The 24,690-nt window shown below is 36.5% G+C and overlaps 2 protein-coding genes across 8 annotated transcripts in view; one reads left to right on the top strand and one right to left on the bottom strand.

The window, feature by feature from the left end:
• LOC142352294 (xaa-Pro dipeptidase-like) overlaps positions 1-24,690 on the bottom strand; it is a 453,762-nt gene that overhangs the window by 318,388 nt on the left and 110,684 nt on the right. The gene's annotated exons all lie outside the window — the stretch shown is intronic.
• LOC142352276 (patched domain-containing protein 3-like) overlaps positions 1-24,690 on the top strand; it is a 28,131-nt gene that overhangs the window by 1,999 nt on the left and 1,442 nt on the right. For 3 of the 7 annotated variants that reach the window (XM_075404773.1, XM_075404772.1, XM_075404771.1), the window contains exons 2-7: positions 2,579-2,815; positions 10,858-11,685; positions 16,565-16,768; positions 18,814-18,957; positions 20,866-21,005; positions 21,345-22,245. In XM_075404773.1, the coding sequence (XP_075260888.1) occupies positions 2,599-2,815; positions 10,858-11,685; positions 16,565-16,768; positions 18,814-18,957; positions 20,866-21,005; positions 21,345-22,245 (2,434 nt within the window). In that variant the 5' untranslated portion in view covers positions 2,579-2,598. Of the gene's footprint in view, positions 1-1,912; positions 2,117-2,557; positions 2,816-10,857; positions 11,686-16,564; positions 16,769-18,813; positions 18,958-20,865; positions 21,010-21,344; positions 22,246-24,690 lie in introns of all 7 variants that reach the window. The other 4 variants (XM_075404770.1, XM_075404769.1, XM_075404768.1 and 1 more) reach the window with 4 other exon arrangements.

A 24,690-nucleotide genomic window follows, 5' to 3' on the forward strand; every position in this document is an offset into this window, starting at 1 on the left:
ATGATAAATTGAATCACAGGTAGAAACTTTTCAATTTAATCATACACCTTCTAATTCAACAGTCAAAATAACTTTTTCAAATGACGTCGCATAATGAAGCTGGACAGGTTTCAAATGGAATTCAGTAATGCAGATAAAAGACAATTTGGAGACACCAATTTGTAATTTATGCGTAATTTTTCTCGATAATTTTCCCGTATTTTCCCGTATACTTTACTTCAAAATTTGCAATCGTGAAAGCCAAAACTGTTAAGCGTAAACAATTGATGTAATGCAAATTGGTGTGCAGGAAATCCAAGCTGCTTTTGGCTGAAAAAATTGCCGATTTTTGACGTCACAGTCCAGATTCCTTGAAAAATTACCAAGCCACTCGACTTGGTGTTTTGTAACTGAGAGGTAAGGTACAAAACGTAAAGGGGGAGGCTGCCCCCTCCCAACTTTACGTTTTGCACCCCTCAGTTGCAAAGCACATTTTAATAATTAGTAAATTATTATGGTAAAATATGATGTTTGTTTTTTGACGGTGCAAATTATACGCACCTACAAAGCTTCGGGGGACACAAATGGAAATGGAAAAGGAAAAGATCCTTCTTAATATTTTCGACCTCTCAAAAAGGAGACCTTAATTTTCCAAACTTAGTCAAGGCGTCAACTATATGAAAAGACTAAACGGGGTGTGGAGGATCCGTTCACCAATATCAGTATCAGCTGATCAATGATCGACCCTGACCATTAAAGTCGACATATATTATTTCCATACACAATATGAGTACGTTTATTTTACACGTCGACTTTGCAATTAGGAAAGTCATTATGGCAATAAATTTTGGGATCTATTCTACAAATTATATAGTGTTATATAGCACGTTACTATGTAAAAAAAACAGCACGTGCGCCTGAGGGGCGTAAAGTTTTATACCCCCAAGGCCCCAAGGTCCCAGCAGAATAGAAACAGAAGGGGCCGAAACAGAATAAATCTACGGATTTTTTCAGTTTGTCTCTCCCCCCCCCCCCCCCCCCCCAGTATGTAATGCACCCCCAGTTACAGAGTACCGTCATTCCCGCATTGGAACAATGGAGATAATAATCGATTTTATAGCGGTTTTCATTAAAATTCTGTTATCAACAAAATCCCTTCTACGGTGATGTTGTATATAATTAAGCCAAATTCTATCTCTGAAAAGAAACATATGAAGCCAAAAACTGTAAAGCCAAATGTAAAAAGCCATAATTTCAATCTGAAAAGAAAACATAAGAAGCAAAAAAATGTAAAGCCATATTCAATCTGAAAAGAAAACAAGCCAAATTTGGGTTTGAATTAACAATAAACGACGAAATCATGCGCGATTATGATGCGCCTGATTATTCTAGCAGTTTTGTTAAATTTTGCTCAATTCTGATTGGCTAAAAATCGGTCGCGAGAAAATAAGACAACTCTTAAATCGCTTTAAATCCGCTTAAAAATTTAAGTTTCAAATATACCCCATATATTGGCAAAATGTAGTCTTAGCCTAAGAAAATGTCCATAAAATCGATTGCTTGCTTAAGTTTTTACGGTACGGGTTACGTATTAAATCGGATCTTTTCCGTTTGTGCCTCCCCCCATCTTAGTGGGCGCATATTATTTGCAACCCCCAGACGCACGTGCCATATTTTTACATAATGATTTACAATGTAATGTCACGTGCTCTGTTACTGGGGGTGGGGGGGGGGGGGGTTGCACAAACGGAGATCCCAGAATAGATCCAAACAGTCTATCTTAACAAAGGTCACGTTCTTCGTTCTTCTGACCTTTGGGGGTTACTTGGGCGTACTATACGTCTAACATACAATTGGCTAATTGTTCACAGATTATTAGAATTTAACCGCGAAAACATTGTACCACTTGATTGTACATGATTTATGTTTGTAGACAGACCTGAATACGACGGGCAAAGACGCACGTGACACATTTGGTCTGCTTTGTCCGACAAAATGTAACCAAATTAATTCACTAAGTGTGTTAAAAAATCACCAAATATCGGCTACGCAAAGTTACGCAACAACCCACGTCATTTCAGAAGTTACAAATCACAAACCAGCTGAAAGTCAACCAGCTTCACAAAACTAGTGCAGCGTTAGAAAGCCGTCGTGACTATTTAGCATCTCTTTCATTAGTGTCGCCCCAGTACTTTAACCGGGTCTTTCCCATTATCCCCCATTGTCAATATACCATAATGGGAGGGTTGTAATTTAGTGTGTGTGTGTGTGTGGGGGGGGGGGGGGGGGGGCTATAATGGGATGATGGGAAAGACCCTGACCTTGTTAACCAACCTTTCCCATCCCAAACCCCCCCCCCCACCACCCGTTACTGAATGTTTTTCCGTAAATGCCCTAAATATTTATTGTTGATTTGGGGTGTGGGGGGAGAGGTATAATTGGACGCATATGTGCCATATTTTACCATAATGAATTATGGGATCTTTTCCGGTTGTGAACCCCGGTTGCTTTGATTGGAATAAATACGCAGCTTTAATGTCCAACTATAATCAACACCATCGGCTTTGTAACATTTAAGTTTTTTCTATTGACTCTACAGATCGTGACAAGTGAAATTCAATGCTTTTAACAACGGAAATATTTGCAATACCCGAAAAGGCTCTTAGCCGAAAGTTCGGACAATGGGGTTACTTTGTGGCCCAGAATGCATGGCTCTTCATTATCACCACTGGGCTGTTGGGATGCTGTTCGAGCATTGGCTTCTTCTGGCTACAAACTGAAAAAGACATCGATGTTTTCGACATTTACTTTCCAAGAAATGGCAGAATTACCCAAGGTAATTTGGTTATATATTACCGCTATTACGCTATTTACCCCCATTATGTTAGGGTCTTTACCCTTATCCAACCCACCCACCCCACCCCCCCCCCCCCCCCCGCCGCCGAACATTTAACTTATAGGGCGTATTGTTTCTGCAGTCATAGCAATCGCAGTAGCAGAAGTTTGATTCATTGAATTTGGTGTTCCAGAAAAATTTTTGGATCTATTCTGTTTTGGCCCCCCCCCCCCGGATATATCTTTTGTCGGATCTTTTCTGTTTGAGCCCCCTCCCCCCATTACGTTATGCTCCCCCAGTTACAGATTACAGAGCACGTGCCATTACAGAGAAAATCACCATGTAAAAATATGGCACGTGCTTCTGGGGGGGGGGGGGGGGGGTGCAAATAATATGCACTCACTAAGCAGGGGGGGGGGGGGGCATAAATGGAAAAGATCCCTTTTGTCACCACACTTCATGTCTTTTAACACTTGGATATTTAATGAAGCGAAATTGGTAGAAATAGTGATGACACTGTGCTTTCGCTCAAATGAGCGAGGAAGCTCAATTTTTGGATCTTTTCCGTTTGTGCCCCCCCAGTACGTTATGCTCCCCCCAGTGACAGAGTACGTGTCATTACATAGTAAATCATTATGTAAAAATATTGCACGTGCGTCTGGGGGTTGCAAATAATATGCACCCACTAAGCTGGGGGGCACAAACGGAAAAGATCCGAATTTTTTCTAGTCAAAATTGGGTTGTTCATTACAGATTGCTCGTGAATATCTATATTTTGGGTTTTTCCCATTATAGCACCCCTAGTTTAGTGGTCAGATAACCCATAGCCCCCCAATCAAGGTAATTATACCATAATGGGGGGCTATATTTTCATGGGGGGCTATAATGGGAAAGACCCTATATTTTTACATCTGAGGATTTGAAATGTTAAAATTTCAGGTTATCTCTATTTGTAACCCGGCCAAAAAGTTCTCGTCTTTTCTTTAAGTTTAGGTTTTATTTCATGGACTTGCTTTTTAAGATGGATGGTAAAAGCAAGAATACGTTTTGATCTGTAATTTTGTTCTTTTTTCAAGTATAAGCCTATCGTATTTTTTTAATTTCTCTCGACTTTCTCTCGCTTAGTGTAAAACTATGTGGGTTTTTCGTCCTTCTAGAACATTTTTTCGATTTTACTTAAGACTTTTTTCAAGCTTTCAGGACTTTTTCAAGCTTGAATTTCTGATAGTTTGAGGGATTTCAGTGGCGCGCATTCAAAAATTCATCCTGATGCTAAAATAGAACCGTTTATGAGCGAATTCAGTACGCAACCCGTGCAGCGTAGCGTAATGGTTAACGTCACCAATAATCAACCGAAAAGTCGGAAAAACAAAGCTCTCCCAAGTCATTGGTGTTAGTATTGTTAAGATTTCTCTAGCCTCAACCACCGTCATCTGACGTTGAGCAAACCATCTGACGTTCTTTTCAAATGGCAGCAAATTTTTGCTTAGTTTTTCTGCTGTTTATTTCAGTTAAGAAAACTTCGTTTACTTATTAAAATTGTCCGCTAGATTTCAAGCCATAGGATATTCTTTTTTACAACAGTGCCCGAATCAGATTTTGGTTGTTCTTCACTTCCTAAAAAACTCAAAATTCTCTCCAATTTGTTTGTAGAATAAAATCACTTGATTTTTGGATTAAACATAATTTCTTGATGTCTGGCACCAATACTAACAATTTTTCGATTTTGATTGTATTAGCAATATGAGCAGCAAGCAAAATTTACCAGATGTTCACATGAGTATGTGTCGTATTCTGATTACATATGATAGTACCAACAACTGGAGATATCACATTAACAAGAAAGCGCAACAATAATTCACGAAATTATTACTCTTGATCACGGATTAGACGTAGAGGAGCCCAAATATCTAATTTTGCTTGAACCTGGACGGTAGTTGTTGATGTTGTTGTATTGAATATACGGATCTATTCTGTTTCGGCCCCCCAGCTTAGTAAGCATAAAATTTTTTTACCACCGCAGGCGCACGTACTATTTTCTTACATAGTAACGTGCTCTATAACAACATATAGTTTGTAACTGTGGGTCACAAAAAACATTGGGGGGCCGAAACAGAAGAGATTCGAATATTCAGTTGGATGCTGAGGGGACTGGTTCCTTTGAGTCGCAAAAATTTTGTTGACATAGTTCCATAGGGTTGATTGAGTGAACTCTCCTTTTCAGTCTTTTTGCTTCACTAAAGTCAAATTTGCGAATCGTTATGTTCGCTATTCTACAGGCTCGGTAAATGAATTCACCTCTTGGCTTTGCTCAGACGATTATCAACGTGCGCTGACCATGAGAGATTGATGCAGACAGTAAGTCCAAGGTCTTTGATTTTGATTTTGTTTGGACAGTAAAGACTTTCTCCAAGCAATTTGAAATTCGCTTTCTCTCCTCTAAAGCAGACCTATGCGCACTTGTCATTTGTTATTTTCGTTCACCCATCTTTCGATTTCAGTGATATCTTGTTGAATATCGTCGTTACTTTTGTCCACTGCCAGCAGTTTCAAATCTTCTGTAAAGAGGAAGGGGCTGCTAAATTTCATGCCTTCGGTTGGTTATGTACATGCAAACATACCCTAGCAGTGAGCCTTGAGGTACGCCGCTCGCAATTTCAAGTACCTTTGAGCTCGTATTGTCAATTCTGTCATATTGTTGTCTTTCGTAAATGCAATCAGCGATAGCTTCCAGAAGACATCCACACACACCCATTTTGTTGATTTTCTTGAGTAACTCTTTGTGTTATACTAGGTCAAATGCTTTTGAGAAATCGGCGAAGAACGCAACGACATTATTGTTTCGATCGATCGCTTCATAAATTTTCTTCAGGAAGCTCACCATATTCGTCGGAACTGACGTTCTCGCACAAACCGGTGATGATGCAATAATATGTCAAATCCAGGAAAACTCGGCCCCTTATTGTTGCATTTGAACTTTTTTAACGATGTTTGTAGCAATTATTTTAGTTCTGTCGGTGCTTTTCTATGCGATTTTTTGTTTAACCGAATTTTCGTCTGACCCATTTGAGTTTTCGTCCTCAAAACGGACGAAACAGGTAGCACCAGGAGGGCATTAAGATTCATTAGAGGCCCTTAGCCGCGTTTAGTAGTCCCTTGAGTGCTTTGTGTGGTGGAGCTGCTGGGAAGGCCGTAGTTTAATTTTAAAGGTCTTGGGTTTCAGGTTTAAAGATTGTGCAATTTTTTTTTAATTTTTTGTCAATTTTGGGAAATTGTTAGAACTATCTAAAATTCGGAATGGTCAAAGTTGATAAAGATCCTTTGCAAGACATAAGCAGTTTTAATGACCGTTTTCGGAGCTATATGATCCGGTAATACAAAAAAAATACGCAAATTAAACTAATTTTCAAAATTTTTTCAGCTTTTTTTAATAGCCGCCCTCATCTTCTCAGCCGGCTATTATAGCGCTCCTATTTTTTTTTACTTCGTCGAATAAAAAAATGTTTCGCTTTACCTCATTTTGCCGCCTTTTCAACATTTTGCGTGAAATCTTTTTGACTTCTCTAGGCTAGTTTCTCTCTTCTCTCATTCTGCTAAAAGTGATTTTGAACTTCAGTTGCTCAGCAAAGCAATTCAAAATGAACAGTCAGTATAAAAAATTGAAGTCAGAAATAGAAACGGGATAAACCCATAAAGCCCAATTTTAGATGCCCGCTATTTGAACGTCGGTCCTATAAGTATTAGTTACCTCTCTCTAATGCTTATTGTTATTAATAGCCGCACAGCGATAGCTGAGGCTCTTATTGGCCTTCTCTTGGTTTTTTTTTATTTCGTCGTCATGATTTTTGTTACGACCATATGACGTCACAGCCACTTTTTGTTCATTCGTTCATGCAATTTCAACTGAATTGCATGCGTGACGTCATTTTTCGCTCTTAGTGGAGCGAGTTTTTTTGTTCATTCGCGTGATTAAATTTTTGGTCACACTTGACTTACCTCACTCTCAAAAATGACTTCCTCACTTTGAATTTGACTTTTATTTACTTTAATTCAAAGAGATAAGGTCAAATGGGTGTGTGTCACTCTAAATGAAGGTTATTTGAGAACAGCTAATAGAGGCAGCAATAACTTATACAGATTTTTAATCAAAATATACCAGATCAGCCTTCAATAATGAAAAGACAAATTTTTTTGGTCTGTCTTTTTTACTGTTTTTTTTTAGACTGCCGATCTACGAATCTATTGCGGCTATTTTCTGGCAATCTGCCAGCTATGTTTGAAAATTTCTCTAATTTTTGAGTTTTTCAGCCCTAGGTAACAAGTAAGCTCCTCTAGAGTTTTTTCATAGGTCACTGCATAGTTTATTGTGGTAATGAAAAGGAAGGTTTTAATTGTTTTAACATCACGAAACTTGGCATTCTTCTGACAAAAGTTGCTTTTTTTTCATTTTTTTTTAAATTTTTTGTCGTTATTTTAATTTTCCCAGACTCAGGGGCCGGCAAACCTCATTAGAGATTTGAAAAAAAAACATCTGGAGATTTTTGCTGGCCATGAAATAATTTTCAACTGTTTATTATCCCAAATTTTAGTAAAATTGTAATAAACCTTGCAATTTTTTTGACATTTATTGTCTTTTTTCAAATTTTTTCAGAACCTAGGTGCCAGAAAACCTGCTTAGGGGTTTGAAAATAGATTACTAAAAATTTTCTATTGGCGATGCATTATTTTTCATTTTTTAATAGCAAAATTGTTTTGATATAACTTTCAATTTTTGTCCGGTTTTGGAAGTTTTTCGTCATTTTGGGGAAAAAATTTTATAGTGTTTGATAACACTATAAAATTTTTGCCTCAAGAGGCAAAAATTTTATAGTGTTTGATTCTGAGTTAATGCATAGTTTCTAGATGTAATGGAATTTTCTAGATCTAAATATCACAAATTTGTGCAAATTTTATGAGAACTTTAGCAATTTTTCCAAGTTTTTCTTATTTTTTTTTTTCAGGCATCATTGTCCCAGGGACCTTTTTAAAAGTTTAATAATAAGCTGCTGCATAGTTTTTAGAGTTATTGGAATGGTTATCTTTTTTTAATGACTCGGTTTGTAGCAATTTAATGACTCGAGTTGTAGCAATGACTCCAGTTGTAGCAGGAAACTTGATAGTCCGAGACATTGAAATTTCTCTAAAGATATTTTTTTCACGAATTGTAGCAAGATTTTGTTAAAATTAGCAACTGTTTTTAAAATTTTTCAATATTTTGTCTTTTTCTGAGTTTAGCCATCATTACTGGCCAACCAAATTTTTAAAGATTTCCAGATAGTATACATTACAGAGCTACACAGACAAAAATGATTTTGAACATATTTTTCACTGTATTATTTGGAAATGTTTCCAAATTTTAAATTTTTTAGCATTTTCTATGATTCATTTAATAACAAGGCTAGAAAAGTAGAAGTTGCAGAGTCCAATCTCATCATAGAAAATCTTCCTAGCTCTCTCACTCTCTCTGTCGCTTGGGGTCTCTTTGCTTCTCTTTCTCGATCACGTTTTATCTCTATCACACTATCTCTCTACTATCTCCCTCTCTCTCTCTCTCTCTCTCTCTCTCTCTCTCTCTCTCTCTCTCTCTCTCTCTGTCTCCCTTTCTTTCTTTCTTACCTTGACTCGTTCGTTGATGCTGAACTTCAGCTGCTTTTATGTCGCGTGACGTCATCTAATACCCTCATTAACGATGAATTATAGTAGAATTGATTTATCATAAATGACTCAACTAGCACTTTTTAGGAAATCATTGTTGATTACCCTCAAACGAAGTTTATAGCAATTTTAAATCCTGTTGGTCATTTCTATTTGAATTTTCGCGTGACCAGTTTTTCGTCTGAACTGTTGCGCTCACATCGCACACCTTAAATTAAACTAAAGTTAACATCATCAAACCGTGGGTAGCTACTGAGGAAGCGAACCGATCGCCTGTCGTTTGAAAGCAGTTCGCACGACGTTAGTTGATTATGTTGTATGCAATTTAGTTAGTAATAGCCGCCCTCATCTTCTCAACCGGCTATTATTGCACTCCTATTTTTTTTTGCTTCGTCGAAGTTTTTCTCGCTTTTCCATTTTGCCGCTTTTTCGACATTTAGCGTGAAATCTTTTTGACTTCTCTAGGCTAGTTTCTCTCTTCTCTCATTCTGCTAAAAGTGAATTTGAGCATCAGTTGCTCAGCAAAGCAATTCAAAATGAACAGAGTCAGAATAAACAATTGAAGTCAGAAATAGAAACGGGATAAACCCATAAAGCCCAATTTTAGATGCCCGCTATTTGAACGTCGTTCCTATAAGTCTTAGTTACCGTCTCTTATGCTTATTGGTGTTGATAGTAGCCCCTGTAGGCTCTCTCTAAGAAACAGAAGTATGTTCAACTACGAAATGCCATCAAAATAAATCGGACTTAAAAAGTTTTTTTGTACAAAAATCTTTTTTTTTCAATATCTTCTATTCATTCAATCCCAATCAAGCTTATTGGAATCAACGGCGGCTATTTTCCGGCAATCTGCCGGGTATGTTTGGGATTTTGTTGTTCTTATCACGGCAAGCACACTTTGATTCTATTGCAAGTGAACAAAATTATTATAATGTCGAGACTTCATCTTCGTAACGAGGCTTTTATTCGGATTTTTCCCTTTACCCCCCACCCCAATTAGTACGTGCATGATATTTGCTACCCCAGATGCAGGTGCCGTGTGTTTACATAATGATTTACTATGTTTTGACACGTACTCGATATCTGGGTATGCATAACGTACTGGGGGCACAAGCATCAATTATGCTCTGGGCATGACTAAGGTCCTGCGATACTCATTTGCAGGTAAAATTTTGTCAGTGTTTTCCGAAAAATTTGATCATTTGTAAAGATTTTGTCAGTTATGTTTATACATTTTGATAGTTAAAACTCGGAGTTATTATTATGGCCCGATTATTGTATATTTGCTGCCAGTGGAAAGTCTAGACTGCTACAGGAGGAGGATATTATGAGAAAACCCTCAAAGTCCGCATTTACTGATGATCAGTTCATGTTTTCCGCTCATATTATTTAGATTTTCCTTCATTGTAAAATCAATTTTTTTTACAACGCCCAACGTAATACAAGGTACGGTCATTCTAAGTTTTGCAAATTTTACAAACAGAGCATTTGAGAAATATTCAAAGAATGCACGTTGCGTTGTTTATATCAAGTCTATCTGCCAAAAATTACTATTAATTAAAAAAAAGCTTTTTGGAAAGAAAGCGTACAGAATATTGGATGGAGTTTGAACAAAATTAAAAAGTCGGTATTTTGTTTGCAAATCTATAAATGTATGCAGGTGGAATAGGGGTAATAAAGATTATTAACTTGATTTAGAAAAGACGTTAGAAAAAGTTAATAATGACACAGATGAGCAACAGATGCTAAAACTTTTAATTAGAGCAAGAAAAAGGTGTTTTAACAATAATTCGTTATCTCGCTTGAGGTTTTTTGTTCACATGAAGCAATTCACAAGTCTCAGTCAATTAAAGACATCACGAATAGTAGAAAAACAATTTTGTTCTTCGCTTTTTAGGTTTCATTATTTTCATTGGTATTTTGAGGCCTAAGGTCTACGCAGCTATTGGTTTCTGGTTTCTGCCAGCTGTGTTTAAAAATTGAAATGGATTTAAGATCTTATTACAAAGAAACTTGGAAAAGACAAACGTAAATGAAAACGTCTTGTTACATTTGAGTAATGTTTCAGAATTTTTGAAAAAAATCGTAAGAGAAATATTAATAGTTTCAAAACTAGAGGATGTTAATTAATCTTGAAAGCATCTTGCAAGATCTTGCAAGCTTAACATCCTGTTGCAAGATTTTGCAAGATTAACATCCTCTTGCAAGTCTTGCAATACTAACAGTATTTTGAAAGAATCTTGCATGATCTTTAAAGATTAACATCCTGTCTCGACTAGGGTACCGAAAACATGTTGGTTGGGAGACATTCGTCCGACGTCATTCTTTGATTATATTTTCATTCACAGGTCTCAAATCGATGCGTGCGGACTTCCCAGACACAAGTGACATGAATTATTTCCCCTGGCAAGACAACGGCGAGTATTTAACGCTATCGATTATTATCTGGGACCCAAAAGTGGGCAGCAAAGACATAATCTCCAACGAAAACGTCAAAACAGACATCGGAAAAATATGCGAATGGGTTCAAAGTTATTCAATTCGTGACCAGAAATTGAACAAAACCCTAACATACAAAGATGTCTGCGCAATTGATGGTCTGAGCCAGCTGGACGAAAGTGGGGAAAGCCAATGTCTGTTACCCGAATTCTGTCAAGTTACAGACTGGAACACCGAGAAGGGAGTTCTGAAATTCTACAGCGAGTCTATTTTGCAGATGGTCAATGAGCCGAAATATACAAAGAAAGGCGAGTTTGACGACGTTGTTATGACCCAAAGTGGAATTTCGGCAAGGTTGATCTTTTTCCTCAAAAAAGCGAACGAGTCCCAATTAGCCGGTTCGTATTCGTGGGTGCGTCGATGTTTCAATGACTTGCACGTTATGGTGAAGAAGCTAAATTCGGCTAATTACGCGTTATACTCATTGAGAATTCAATTGGACGAATGGGGGAGTGTCTTCGAACGCGATTCGAAGTTATTCGCTTTGGCTGTTATTTTTCTGGTTGGGTTTTCAGTTATCGCTTCGTCTAGTTTGGACTGCTTGACCTCGCGAAGTCTGTTGGCTTTGGCGGCCATTTTGAGCACAATTTTGGCAATAGTGACTGGAATTGCAGTTCTGAGCATTGCGGGAATTCCTCTGATTCAAGTGGCCTTTTTAACACCCTTCATTATTCTTGGTAAGTTTATTTTACTGGTTATTGCTGCTAATCTATAAGGGGTACCAACCTCCCCTTTGTCAAATTCTTTCCTAACCAAAACTGTTTTCGTTTTGAATTAAATTGGTAAGTTTTGTAGCAGTCTGTGATAACTTTTTTCAACTCACTTCAGTATCTGTTTCTTTGTGCACGCAAGTCTAATTTGCAGCTATTTAGGCAATCTGCCGGTCGGTTATGTTTGTTGTTAGATCTCGGTTTAATTAATCTTAAACAATGTTGGTAATGTTTGTTTAAAACCTGTTTGTAGTGGTCTCGATAACAGGTAGGACAATAGTAAAATCTACAAACCAGTTTAATCAAATGTCCGGCCAAATTTATGAAACAAAAATATTGAAACTAGTCCCCTTCATTATACATGGTAAGTTTGTTTCAATTGTTGTTTTCGGATCTACTCTGTTTAATTGCTTTTAAATGATGTTAATACCAGTTATTTACTGATAGGCTTAATAACTGTGCTAGGATAGTAGCAAGAGCTAGAAATAAAATTAGTTTTTACTAAACTAGCTTCTTTTTACATTTTAATTGCTCTCAAACGAAGTTTGTAGCAATTAATATAGCCCTATGGTCTTTTTAATGCGATTTCTTTCTTCAGAGATTATTTGTCCGAACCGTTCAACTTTTTGTCCTAAAACACAAGGTAAAGCGGTAAAAACCGGAGGTGATTAAGTGTCTGAACAGCTCTCGGAGCCTTACGTTTTACTAGTCTCTAAGTATGCGATTCACCGAAACTGTTTTAGGAGACAATTTTGTTGTGTGCAGGGCGGTACTTCATCTTGAAAGTTTAAGTTGCCCTCCTCAGTCACCCAACCCCTCCCTCCAACACCCGGCCACCCCGTGCACGCTCTTCCACCTGGTGATTTGGACCCCTCTCAACCATTTCTCACATGCTTGATCCCAAGCTCACCCCCCTTGGTTGACCCAAGCTCAAACCCCCCCCCCCCCCCTAAAGCTAGCTAACTACTAACAAAACCCACCACTTAACGGTATCCCCCCTAAAGCTAGCTAACTACTAACAAAACCCACCACTTAACGGTATTTTGAGAGCAATTTGCCCAACGTTAGTTGGTTCTGCACTTGTGAAATTTTCCTAAGTTGCAAATAATGAAAAAAAGGTAAGTTAAAAGGAACCACAGAGATCGTAGATCCAAAGCCAGAACTTCTTTAAATTCATATCTAAAACCTATATTTTGGTCACAACTTCCTAAAAATTTGTAAACCAAGAACTCTAAAACTATACCAGAAATCTTTGTTAGAAGTTTTTTGCATTTTTAATTAGCTTTAGCTTGGTTTGTTTTTGGATCTATGCTGTTTTGCCCCCCCCCCGCAGCTTAATAGGTTTATATCTGTTACGCCCCCCGGCGCACGTGCTAATTTTTTAGGTAGTAACGTGCTATATAAAAACATATATCTTGTAACTGGAGGCGCGAAAACACTGGGGGGGGGGCTGAACAGAATAGATCCAATTTTTTTCAACAATAAAATGCAATTCTTTTTATTTTTTCTGAATCAATTGAGAAGGTAATTAATAGCCTCGTTGCAAAAATTACGCATATTTTGTGTATCTGAATTGCTGCTTTCTTGAGACAATTTTTGACAGAAAACAATTTATGAATTGCTCTCGAAGAGAAACAATTAATTTGAACGTGTGCCTTTTTACGACTCGGAGACGAGTTTTGAGATTCTCTAAATTTTTTTAGGCTGACGCAAGTTTGCGGTCTTCCCATTATAGCCCCCCACGAAAATATAGCCCCCCCCCATTATGGTATATTTACCATGATTGGGGGGGCTATAGGTTATCTGACCACTATGCTGGGGGGGCTATAATGGGAAAGACCCTAAGTTTGTTCATGACTTGAATTATTGACTTTGTTTTCGAACATTGAATTCTCTTTTAGAACGTTGACATCTGTTTTCAAACATTTGACTTTAACACTAGCCTAGGTAGGAATGTATAGAAAGGAGCTGCTGGTAATACTTAAGGTGAAAAAGTCATTATTAAAAGTTTTCTTCCCATAACAGTCTCTTCTCTCTTTTCAAACTACAGACGCAATCCACCTTCCATTACCCCCCACATACACACACCTACCTCCCACTCCTAACCCCACACCTACCCCCAACCTATATCCCCTACACTGTCCGTAAAATTGCTTGCCAACGCAACCTTAATTTTTTTTCTGTTGCCTCTCACGTTGCCGGTCTGCTTTCGCCTCGAATGACATTGAACACCAACGACTAAAACGAAGTTATTTGGATTTTCTGCGATAATAATTATTGACTTCTCGTGATTTTCAATACCAGGGACACATTTCAATATTATTGGGGACATCGTGGTTTTTTACGATTCAGAGCATTTGAATTGTATATTTGCGCTGTTTTTTTTAAGATGTGTTCACATATTTTTCAATGACTTTGATCTTTCAAAACGGGATAAACAGGTAAAGCCCAGCGGGCATTAGGTTTCATTAGAGGCCCAAAGTGCGTTTTAGTAGTGTTTCAAGTGCTTATAGAGTTGCAGCTGCTGTGATGGCCTTAATTTAAGGTTAAAAGGTTATTTTTGAGTGTTTTTGGGCTCAAAATGGTGCAATTTTTCATGTTTTTGTGATTTTTTGTTTTGATTAGTCATAGGTTGAAGTTTTTAAACGTTGATGAAGGCTTTTTGCGAGACAAAATTTCTTATTATGACCATTTTATTAGCTATATGTTTTGGTACTACAAACACAAACACACAAAATGATACTAATTTTTAAAATTTTTTCACATTTTTTTGAGAATTTTTGTCATTTTTTGAAATTTTAGCCCTAGATGTCAAAAAACCTCCTCTAAGTTTTAATAGTGGCTTTGATAATAGATTAATGCATAGTTTCTAGTGGTAATGGAATGGTTTTCAACTTTTTGCCATCATGAAATATAGCAATTTTTGACAAAACTTGAATTTTTGTTATATTTTTTGACATTTATTGTCATTCAAGTTGTTTGAGTCCCAAGGGACAGACAAACTCATTAGGAGTTGAATAATAAGTTACTGAAAAAGTTTTAGGTGCCACGGAATAGGTTTGAACTTTTGAGTATCACAATTTTTAGCAATGTTTTTTTGACAAAAATCGCATTTTTTTCAGGTTTTTGAATTTTTTTTTCAATTTTTCAATTTTTCCAGCTTCAGGGTCCAGGCAATCTCCTTTGAGTTTTGTTAATAGGGCAATGCTTAGTTTCTAGTAACAATGGAATGGTTTTTAACATTTTAATGTTTCGAAATTTGGCATTTTTTTGATAAAAACTGCAGTTTTTTTAAGGCTTACTAAAGTTGTTGTCAATTTTTGATATTCGTCCAATCTCAAGTGCAAGAAAACATTTTCCACGTTCTGATAAACAAAATACTGCATGGTTTTTAGTTTCAATGGATTTGTTTTCAACAATTTAAGCTTTTTCTCTTAGAAGTTTTTTGATAAAGTTTGCAATTTTTTTCAACCTTTTTCGAAACTTATGAATTTTTTTTTATTTTTTTCTAGCCTCAGTAGCCAAGTAACCTCATCTAGGGTTTGATAGTATGTTGTTAAATAGTTGCTAGGGAGCAATTGAATGGCCTTCAAATTTTTTAAGGAATGAATTTATATTTTTTGAAGTTTGATTTTTTTTCTGAAAGTTTTTGCCTATCAATCTGTGAGCCAATGAGTTTTTAAAAGCTTGGAATTGGATTACTGGATAGCCTCGAGAAGACACAGAAGCTATTTTGAATATATTTATGTCACGATTTTTAGCAATATTTCCTTATAATTTGCAATTGATTTCTTTTTCTTTTCAAAATTTTTTGTTGAATTTCGAGTTAATCGATCTTCAAGGGCCAATGAATATTTTTCAGGTCTTGCAGATATTATACTGAACCGATTTCAGAAACGAAAATTGGTTTTGAACATATTTTTGAAATAGGTATTTTTGAAAGGAAAAAATTTTGCCTCAGGTTTAAAAGCTTCAAGAGTTTCAGCAATGAGTATATTTTCGTTAGATGATTTTGTTTGTGTTCCGGCTGGCATTGTTCAATTGATCGGCTGGTCAGGTAGAGTACGTCTGAGTTTTTCATTCAAGTCTTTGAATTGGTTTTTAGGACTTGTCATGCTATGTTTTTTTAATTCGTCGTCTCTATTGATGATTTTTACGACCTGACTTCTTCGAAATGACTTTTTCAATGACTTCAGTGACTTCTACTGCTTTGCTGCTAAAATTTGTGTACAAGACGTTATTTTTGTTTTTACGTCAATTGCGTGACTTACTTCACTCAAAAAATGACTTCTGAACTAACTTATGGAACTTTAAGTTTTATGAACATTAACTAGTTGAAGATCAATAGTGTGTACCTAAGTGGTGCCAAATTATATGCCCTAATTCTTGAATATTAGTCTTGAGTTTTTGATTTCGAATATCATTTTTGAAGAAGCTCTTTTAGGGCTTTTTCCTTATAGACGTATGTGTTATAAAATTGACAGTCCGAATCTAACCCAAAAAGTTTATTGGTCTCTTAAAGGACTGGCGGTCATTCCGTCTATCTTATTCCTTTAATAGTTTCAATTCATGGAAGGTCAAAAGCGTCTATCGCGGCTATTTTCCGGCAATCTGTCGACTATGTTTATAATTTTGGTTTAGAAGCAAAAAATATCATCAAGCTATTAAAAATTGAAAATTATTGCAGCGGAGAGAAGTTAGAAATGAAGTACAAGACCCGGCTGAGGTTCGCGACCCAAGTCCAATCTCATCAGACCACCTTGTTTAGGGTTACAGACATTGGGAGTCAGGTGTGTGTGACCTTACTGAAAAGATTGTCTGATCAGGGCTTGCTTTTTGTATTTAGGCGTCGGTATAGACGGTGCCTTTGTAATGATGTTCACATGGGCTAAGACTGACAAGTTGGGGCTGAAACCAGAAGAGAGAGTGAGCGCAACTCTAGATCACTGTTTTGTCTCAATCTTCATCTCGAACCTAACATCTTTGCTCGCCTTCACTGTCGGGTCATTCACTCCTTATATGGCTGTCAATATATCCTGCTATTACCTAGGTTAGTGTTAAGTTGCCTTCAATCAGTTTAGATAATTGGATGGAAATTTTGTAAAAACCGTTTTTGAAATTCCAGTCCAATTCTAATTTTAATAACATTTACTTATCTGATTTTTGTGATCATCTTTATATTTTTTCACAGTATCAATTTAACCATTTGTTGGATCTCTTCGACTTCTAAACCCCCTCCCCCCCCCCCCACCTAAAACGTTTGCTAATGCCTTGCAAACACTCACAGCCGTTGTTATTCTACAAATCATTTTAAAAATGTTAACTGAGAAAATGGTTTTGAAATTACTAAAATCGTCAGCTCATCATCCATCGACTGGACAGCTCCATACAGCTAAAACCTTATGGGCTGAAAATTATTGCATGCTCAAAAAAACAATCTGATTAAAATTGTTAGTTAACTAAGCTACGGGGATCAAGCGAAAAAACGCCATCTTCTGTATGAGAGACATTTACTCCATTTTACTCAGTGTGGTATAACAAGTTAATTGTGTAAAAAAAATCTGCAATCGTGACACCAAATTTTTTCAATGAAATGGGAAATTTTGTCCCATAAGTAACATAGAGAGATCATAATAAAACATAAGTTGTCTTATCGAAAAGAATTGAGCTAGTTCTGAATGAAAATATTGAAAACAATGTGAGGTTCTGCTTCGAGACTGTAAAGGAACTTGGTTCCGTTGCAACTTTAGAAATTATTTTTTAATCTATTCTCCCCCCCCCCCCATGGTTTTTATGCCTCTCAATTACCTTTTTGTTATATAGCACATTACTATTTTCAAACTTTTGCAGTACTGATTCACGCTTTGATTTTGAAACTGGCTTGCTTTTGTGCTCACGTTGTTGAAAATTTGTTAGTTTTGTGCTAATAGACGATAAAAAAGAAATACACAAAAACACCAAACATGAACATTCATGCCACCCCAGTGCCAGTACTAAAAAAAACTAGTAATTTTGGGGCCTGAGAAAAGTATGTAAAATAGTCAGAGCGACGAATAAGAAGTTATTCTTATAAAAGTTTAATTAGCAAGCTTAAAATACTTAAAAATATTTAAAAATTGCCGAAAAACATTCAAAGCGCTGTGAGTTGTTACTCTAGTCAAAGAGTCCACTCAAATTCCGCTCAAAAATGCAAGACTTGTCCGGAATGAGCTCAATCGTTGAAAAAAGATGCAAGAAATGAGCGAATTTGAGCGGAAAGAAATGCAAGGAATGAGCGGAATTTGAGCGGAAAAAAATGGAAGAAATGAGCAGAATTTGAACGGAACACACCCTGTATTTAGCACAGCATATTCAAAAATTCAGAGTATTGGTTTTTGCATAGGATAAGGTTGGTTTCTAGGCTATACAATATAGATTTCTAGGCTCTATTGCGTTTTTTTGGCGTCTCAAGGGCTGTAAATTTACCGCTTTTTTTCGCTCAAATGTTAGTCATTTCTTGAATTTTAATTCCGTTGAAATTTCGTCATAGTTGCATTTTGTTCCGCTCAAATTCCGCTCATTTCTTGCAATTTGATACCGCACACATTCCGCTTATTTCAAAAAATTTTAAGGGCCTTGAGCGGATTTTGCTAAACTCATTCCTCAACTGAGGCAACAAGCTGAAATGTGCAATCAAGTGTTAAAAACTCAGTAGAGGTTTTTCAAACACTTATGAGAAACATTACTCCACCGGTAACTATTTTCCAACAAACTTATCAAATATTTTTGATAATTTCCTAGCGATTCGAATTACTTTTTGCACATTTTCGAGAGGCTACATTACTTTAAATGTCAAAAAATTGAATTGAACATTTCTGAGGCCAATTTTAGAAATATAAAATTTAAATTACACAAGAAATATCTTTTTAAGCAAATATTGAAGTTTTTAGCATGAGAATTTTTTAGTATGGTGAAAGAAAGTACTCAGAAATCATCAAAAATTTCACACCACACTCGAAGTAAAAATTGGACAAATTACTCCAACCCCCCTCCCCAAACAATTTATGCGTCTTTAAAACAGAAAAATAAGGAATTTTTTCACAAATTGCGTTTCAGCATCGATGGTTGTCTCGTTGACATTCTTCGAGCTGACCTTCTTCACAGCCTGTTTGTCAGTTCACACCAAGAGAGTTCACTGCACGTCCTCAAAACTTGACAAAGCTCCGAGTAACAGCAGCCTTTTCAACGTCGTAGGACCAGGCACTCATCATCGTCTATGATCTCGCTCACCAGGGCCTCAAATGCTCAAAATAAGGAAAATGTAATCTGTTTTTATTTGCGCCCAATCACCTTAGTCGGTGCATATTATTTACAACTCCTGTAAAATTGAATTTCACGAACGAAATTGGCAGAACTTTTCAAACCAGATATTACAAAACGTCAAAAGACAACGAATATCGAAAAAAAAGTATCTAAATTTAAAGCAAAAAACGGAAACGAACAATTATATACAGATATTTGTCTGTGAAGTGGGCTAACCAAAAAAGTTTTTAAAATATTTTAAAATAGGAAAGAAATTATTATCATTAGGAGCCAAATAAAATGAGGCCATTACTTACGCAAACTGTAGCTTAATTCATGCAAAACAGCCTTACAGAATTAGATACTGAAACAAATGGACGAGTGGTTGCAAACAAGCAAGCCGAAATTTTATTAAAAAACCAGTGGGCGGAAAATTTTCAAAAAGGCGCTATTGTAGATTGTTCCTGTCGGTTTTCGGATTGCCTCCTGCAGTGGATGAGAAGCATAGAAACCACTCGATACCTTGAAAAGTGACTTACTGTTTCTTCGGTGCATTGTAATATATTATACAACAAAAATACTGCGCATTGACTTGATTAATTGCTCTCGAATGAGAAGCAATTATATTCAACACTTGTGCATTTTTTATGAAAAATTTTTGCTTGACCGTTTTGTCCCATTCTTCTAGATTTATCTTTGTCTTCTCATGTGACTTTTCACGCACTTCTTGATTTTTGAGTGCAATTGCTCACACTCCGAAATATGGTTTGTTTGTTCAATCAAACCGATTGTTAGAGAGTAGATGACCAGGCCCTGATAGCCGAGTGTCGAACTCCGCCGTCGAGGTGGAACAATCGGACTCAGGAAGTTGGGTTCGAATCCTACCTTCAGCTGATGATTTTGCACCATTAAAATTAAAAAATTATCTACGATACAGCCCCTGTGTTTTGGTTCACAAGGTTTTATTTCAATCAGCTTTCGTAACTACTACTTATTTTGAGGCTTGCTTTTATGTCGGCTTACTTTTTTATTGGCTTACGTTGTACTCACCGAAACGACAATACTAATTGCTATATACTAAAATACAAAACATATTAGAATATTCTATCCTAAAAAATATAATTGGCATTTTTTACGGTGACATCTCAAGGAATAGACGTACTAAAATGCAAAATTTTCATCAAATTTGATTAGTTGAGAAATGAAAAGCACTATAAAATTGTGCATTCAATTAGCCTAATTTCAAAATAGCCTAAATCTAGATGACACAAATACTGTGTGTGGCCCTGCTTTACGGGCTATGGTACGGGCATCAGTGGCTCGTGGGACTTGATATTAATCTATAACTAACAGCCAAACGCCAAAAAATTTTCCTGAAAAAAGCTTATTTTTCTCCTTATGCCATATTTTAAAATAATAGTGTTAAAAGGGCCGAGTGGAGCGCAACGCAACCGTATATTATTTATAATTAAGCAATGACAACTGATTAGTTAGCAATTTTTCATATTTGGTGAACTTAAACTTATTCCAATCAGATTGTTTTGGCTAGGTAAAAGTTAGGGTGAAACTTGTCGCATACTTCTAATAATTGGTTTAAATTATGTTGCTCACTTAACAAGGGGTCAAAAGTAAGAGACCGCAGAAATGAAACAAAATTTTTGGATCTGTTCCTCACACGGTTTTTTTATTACCTCAATTTATAAATTATGTTTTGTTATATAGCAAGTTAATGTGTAAAAAATAGCACGTGCGGGGAGTACAATTTATGCGCACACGAAGCTGGGGGCACAAACAGAAAGGATCAGACAAAAAAGAAATTAATGAAAATCAAAATTTTTTAAACTGGGGTAAGGTGAAAGAGATCAGGTCCCTGTCCACCTCCCGCCTGCAATACCCCTCACTCAGTTTCACCCGAGATAGCGGAAGAAATAGCCAGCACTAAACTTGGAGCCAGCGATCCAAATAAGACCCCCTCTGCGGGTTCTCGTCGAAACAGCAACCCACTCGTAAAGGAAACCAAAATTGTTTCCTTTTTCCAGCTGCCTAAAAGTAAAAATGACCACTTGTTTCTTGTACCCATATTCATACAAACCAATGTTCAAGCTCCCCCCCCCCCTCCCCGTTGTTGTTATACAGAATGTGACTAGCAAGTGTGCTTACAGGTTTGGTTACAGTTATCGGGACGGCTATAAAGGGAAAATCGGTTTTTGAACAGGGGGGGGGGGGTGCACTGAAGGAATTTGTTATTCTGTTGGGGGGGGGGGGGTCACAGAAGCATTACAGGGGGGAAATTGGACCATTTTGCGCCGCTTATTCGAAAATTTTGTAGGCGGAAAAGGAAACAGTTTCAGGAAATCGACGATTCGTGGGCGCTGAATTTAGCCGAGCGATACCTCATCAAATATATGCCCAAAATCATTCTTCACGATGTGTCGAGGGTCATAATCTTAATCGGAGTGGGTGTTCTTTTAGCCATAGCCACACGAAGTACGATTAAAATGCCTGAATACATTAACGAAGTTGAATATCAACCCGACAGCTCGAAAGTTATCGAATATTATCACACAGAAGAGCGTCTGTTTCGAAAACCGACAGTCGTTGCTTTCGTTCTGAACGAAAAAATAAACTACAGCAACCCCGAAAACAGAGAAAATTTAAATCAAATCGTTGACGATCTGATAAAAACTGGATTTTTTCTGAATTTTACAGACCTCGTTTGGTTTTATGACGATATCAGAGAAGACAATTTGATTAACGAAAAGAATGGAAACGAAATTGAATTCACTCCTACAGACATAAAAGCCTGGCTTAAAGAGACAAAAGCAAAAGTTAAACGAAATATTTTCAAAAACGATATAATATTGGATAAAAACGGCAAACATATTGAGAAAAGTCGTTTTTTCCTACTCACGATTGAAATTTCACAATATGATTCGATGACAATTAAAAGTTTCTTCGAAACTATTTATCCCGTTATTGATAATTGCCCGTTTAAGCTGTACACAACCAGTATTCACCTGTCAAGGTGGGAGAGGAATATTACGATGAAACAGAGTATCTGGAGGTCTATTGGAATCGGACTTGGATGCTGTATGCTTGTGATGTCATTGCTACTCGGCGACTTCCGAGTGATTTTTCTATCGGTACTGGTAACTGCTTGCTCTATGGTGTCTGTTTTGGGCTATATGGGCGTGTGGGGTATCACTTACAATATGTCAACCTATATTGAAGTTCTTCTTCTAATAGGTTAGTTTGAGCTACAATTGATATTTTAAAGACGTTTAGAATTGGCTTAACACTCTTTATCCAGGCTGAGGTACCAGGCCGAAGTGACCGCTATTCAGACCTTCCTAGACAAGAGTGACCTCTGATCAGACCATCTCCGACCGATAAGACCGTTCAAAACCAGAATAAATCCTGATCAGACTGTTCCTGACCACGAAATATACATCATATCATCACATTTACACTTTTCACGACATTAAGATTCCACTTGTTCCAAAAAAAATTTGTTTGCATCAGTTTTTTAAGCTTTTCTTCTTCCCTATATTAAAGAGTGATATAGATTTTAGGATATAATGAGTTTTTACATAGTATATTATATTGCGCAGTTTTTGTGGTACTAATTCATAGTTATTGGTCTTGATTAAACTGATACCGTATTTTGGACAAATTTCAAGTGATAATTTTGTTCGCAATTTCAAACTCTCTTTTGCTACTTTAACGATGAAAAAGTGCATAGCTTAAAAGCAGCGTCACTATTCGTAACTAGTTCTTAAATGATGGTACTTTTTTGTTACAAATTTTTAAGCAGCCACAATCTTGGAAGCAGTTTGGATCACAGTTTGGGCCAAGTCTTTTTATAGCTGCAAAGCTGTAAGCTGAGTGGAGCTAAAGTGCGATTTTACTCCAATCACAGAAATTGAATTCAATTGGGGCGCTGTATTTTTTTAAGATCGGTTCACACATTTTCAAGCTGTTGAAGTCATATTGGAGTAATGATGTGAAGTGGAGTGAAAATGCAAACGTTTTTGCAGCGTGAAACTTTTTGCATTCTTTTTAAAGTAAAGTGAGAAAATGGTGTTTTTTTCTAAAAGATTTTTCCATTGCATTCATAGTTCATTCTTTGACTCGTTTTTTCCTTAGTAAATAAAAATTCACTCAATTCAGCAAGGACTTGTTCCTCTATGTTTTTTTTCCGGCGTCTGCCACTTTTTTTCATTTGACATTTGTTCACATCGCAAATCTGGAAAACCCAATTTTTCTGAATGTTATCTTCCTCTCACTAACAGCATTTGCGCGCATGATTTTGTTTCTCAACCACTCTAGCAAAAAATTTTATCTCATTTGTGTGATTAAATTGTAATCATACGTGACTTAATTCGCTCAATAAAATGACTTTTACACTTTAAAACAAGTTTAGGTTGATTTTCTTTAAGGTCAAAGGAACTCATATATGTAATAAAGGCTAATAAAAACTCTTTTACGCAGTGAATTTTAACAAGCCTGATTGATATGTTGCAGAATATTTTGACATAGTTTTCGGCGTCGGTAACTTTTTTTATCTTATATCGGTATTCACTTCTGTCTATCTTATAAGAAGACAGGATTTTATTTCGCAACTTTTCCAGCAATCCACCGGTTATGTTGTTCATTTGTAACAATTTTTCGGGTCTAATAGCCAGAATAATGATTTTTCTATTGCTTGGATTATTTTTCAAGTCTTTTTCAGATGTATTTTCCAAAAGAATTAGACCAATTTGATTTGCAAAAGGAATTTGTCTAATTGTTGTTCATAAAGCGTACTAGATATCTCTTTGTCTCACTACTTGAGTGCAGTGAAAGACAATTGTATCTGAAGACAAATTTTTGAAAATTCTTTAAACTTGTCTTGAATTCGCAAAAATCTTTTTGTAACAAAACTGCAGCTTTTGAATTAACTCTTTGATATAACAATGATGCCACCCAGTATAATGAACAAGTACTGCTTTCATAATTGCATTTGAACAATTTTTGAAGCAATTATTCTTGTTGCCAAGCAGTTTTTTTCTAGAATTATCTTTTGCTTGCATGAGAAACACCCCAACTTTTGGCTCCGCATTTTTTGCCTCCTCTTAGTCACGCAATTTACCCAGTGCTACTATCCTCTCTAAGTTTAATCTAGCTGTAGCCATGTCATTCGAGAACAGTTCGTCCGACGGTATTAAATTATGTTTATCAGGTGCCCATAATTTGTCCATTCCTCAAACATATATATTCACCATCATTTTTTTACCTTAATGAACTTCTGTTTTATCTATTATCATAGAAGTGTCAGTTGCTTTTGCTCAAATTTTTAACCATATACATGGAAATAATTAATTTGTGGAAAAATGCATTTTTGATTTTCGGCCAAAATTTTAAAAGATGTAAAATTCATTGTTCATAATTTAAGAACTCAATATCTCAGGGCCGGGGTACAACCTAGAGCGATCGATAGGAGCTTAACATTTTTTAATAGCCGCACAGCGATAGCTGGGGCTATTATTGGCCTTCTCTTGATTTTTTTACAATTCAAAGAATTTGAAATGTATTGGGGCGCTGTCTTTTTTTTAAGATCTGTTCACACATTTTCATGATTTTTGAAGTCAAATGGGAGTAGTGATTTTGGTCCCGCAGAAACAGGAAATCGAGCGAAAAAGCGAGTGGTTT

This window comes from Convolutriloba macropyga, chromosome 13 (genome assembly GCF_964194025.1).
Source record: "Convolutriloba macropyga chromosome 13, txConMacr16.3, whole genome shotgun sequence".
Taxonomy (NCBI): domain Eukaryota; kingdom Metazoa; phylum Xenacoelomorpha; order Acoela; family Convolutidae; genus Convolutriloba; species Convolutriloba macropyga.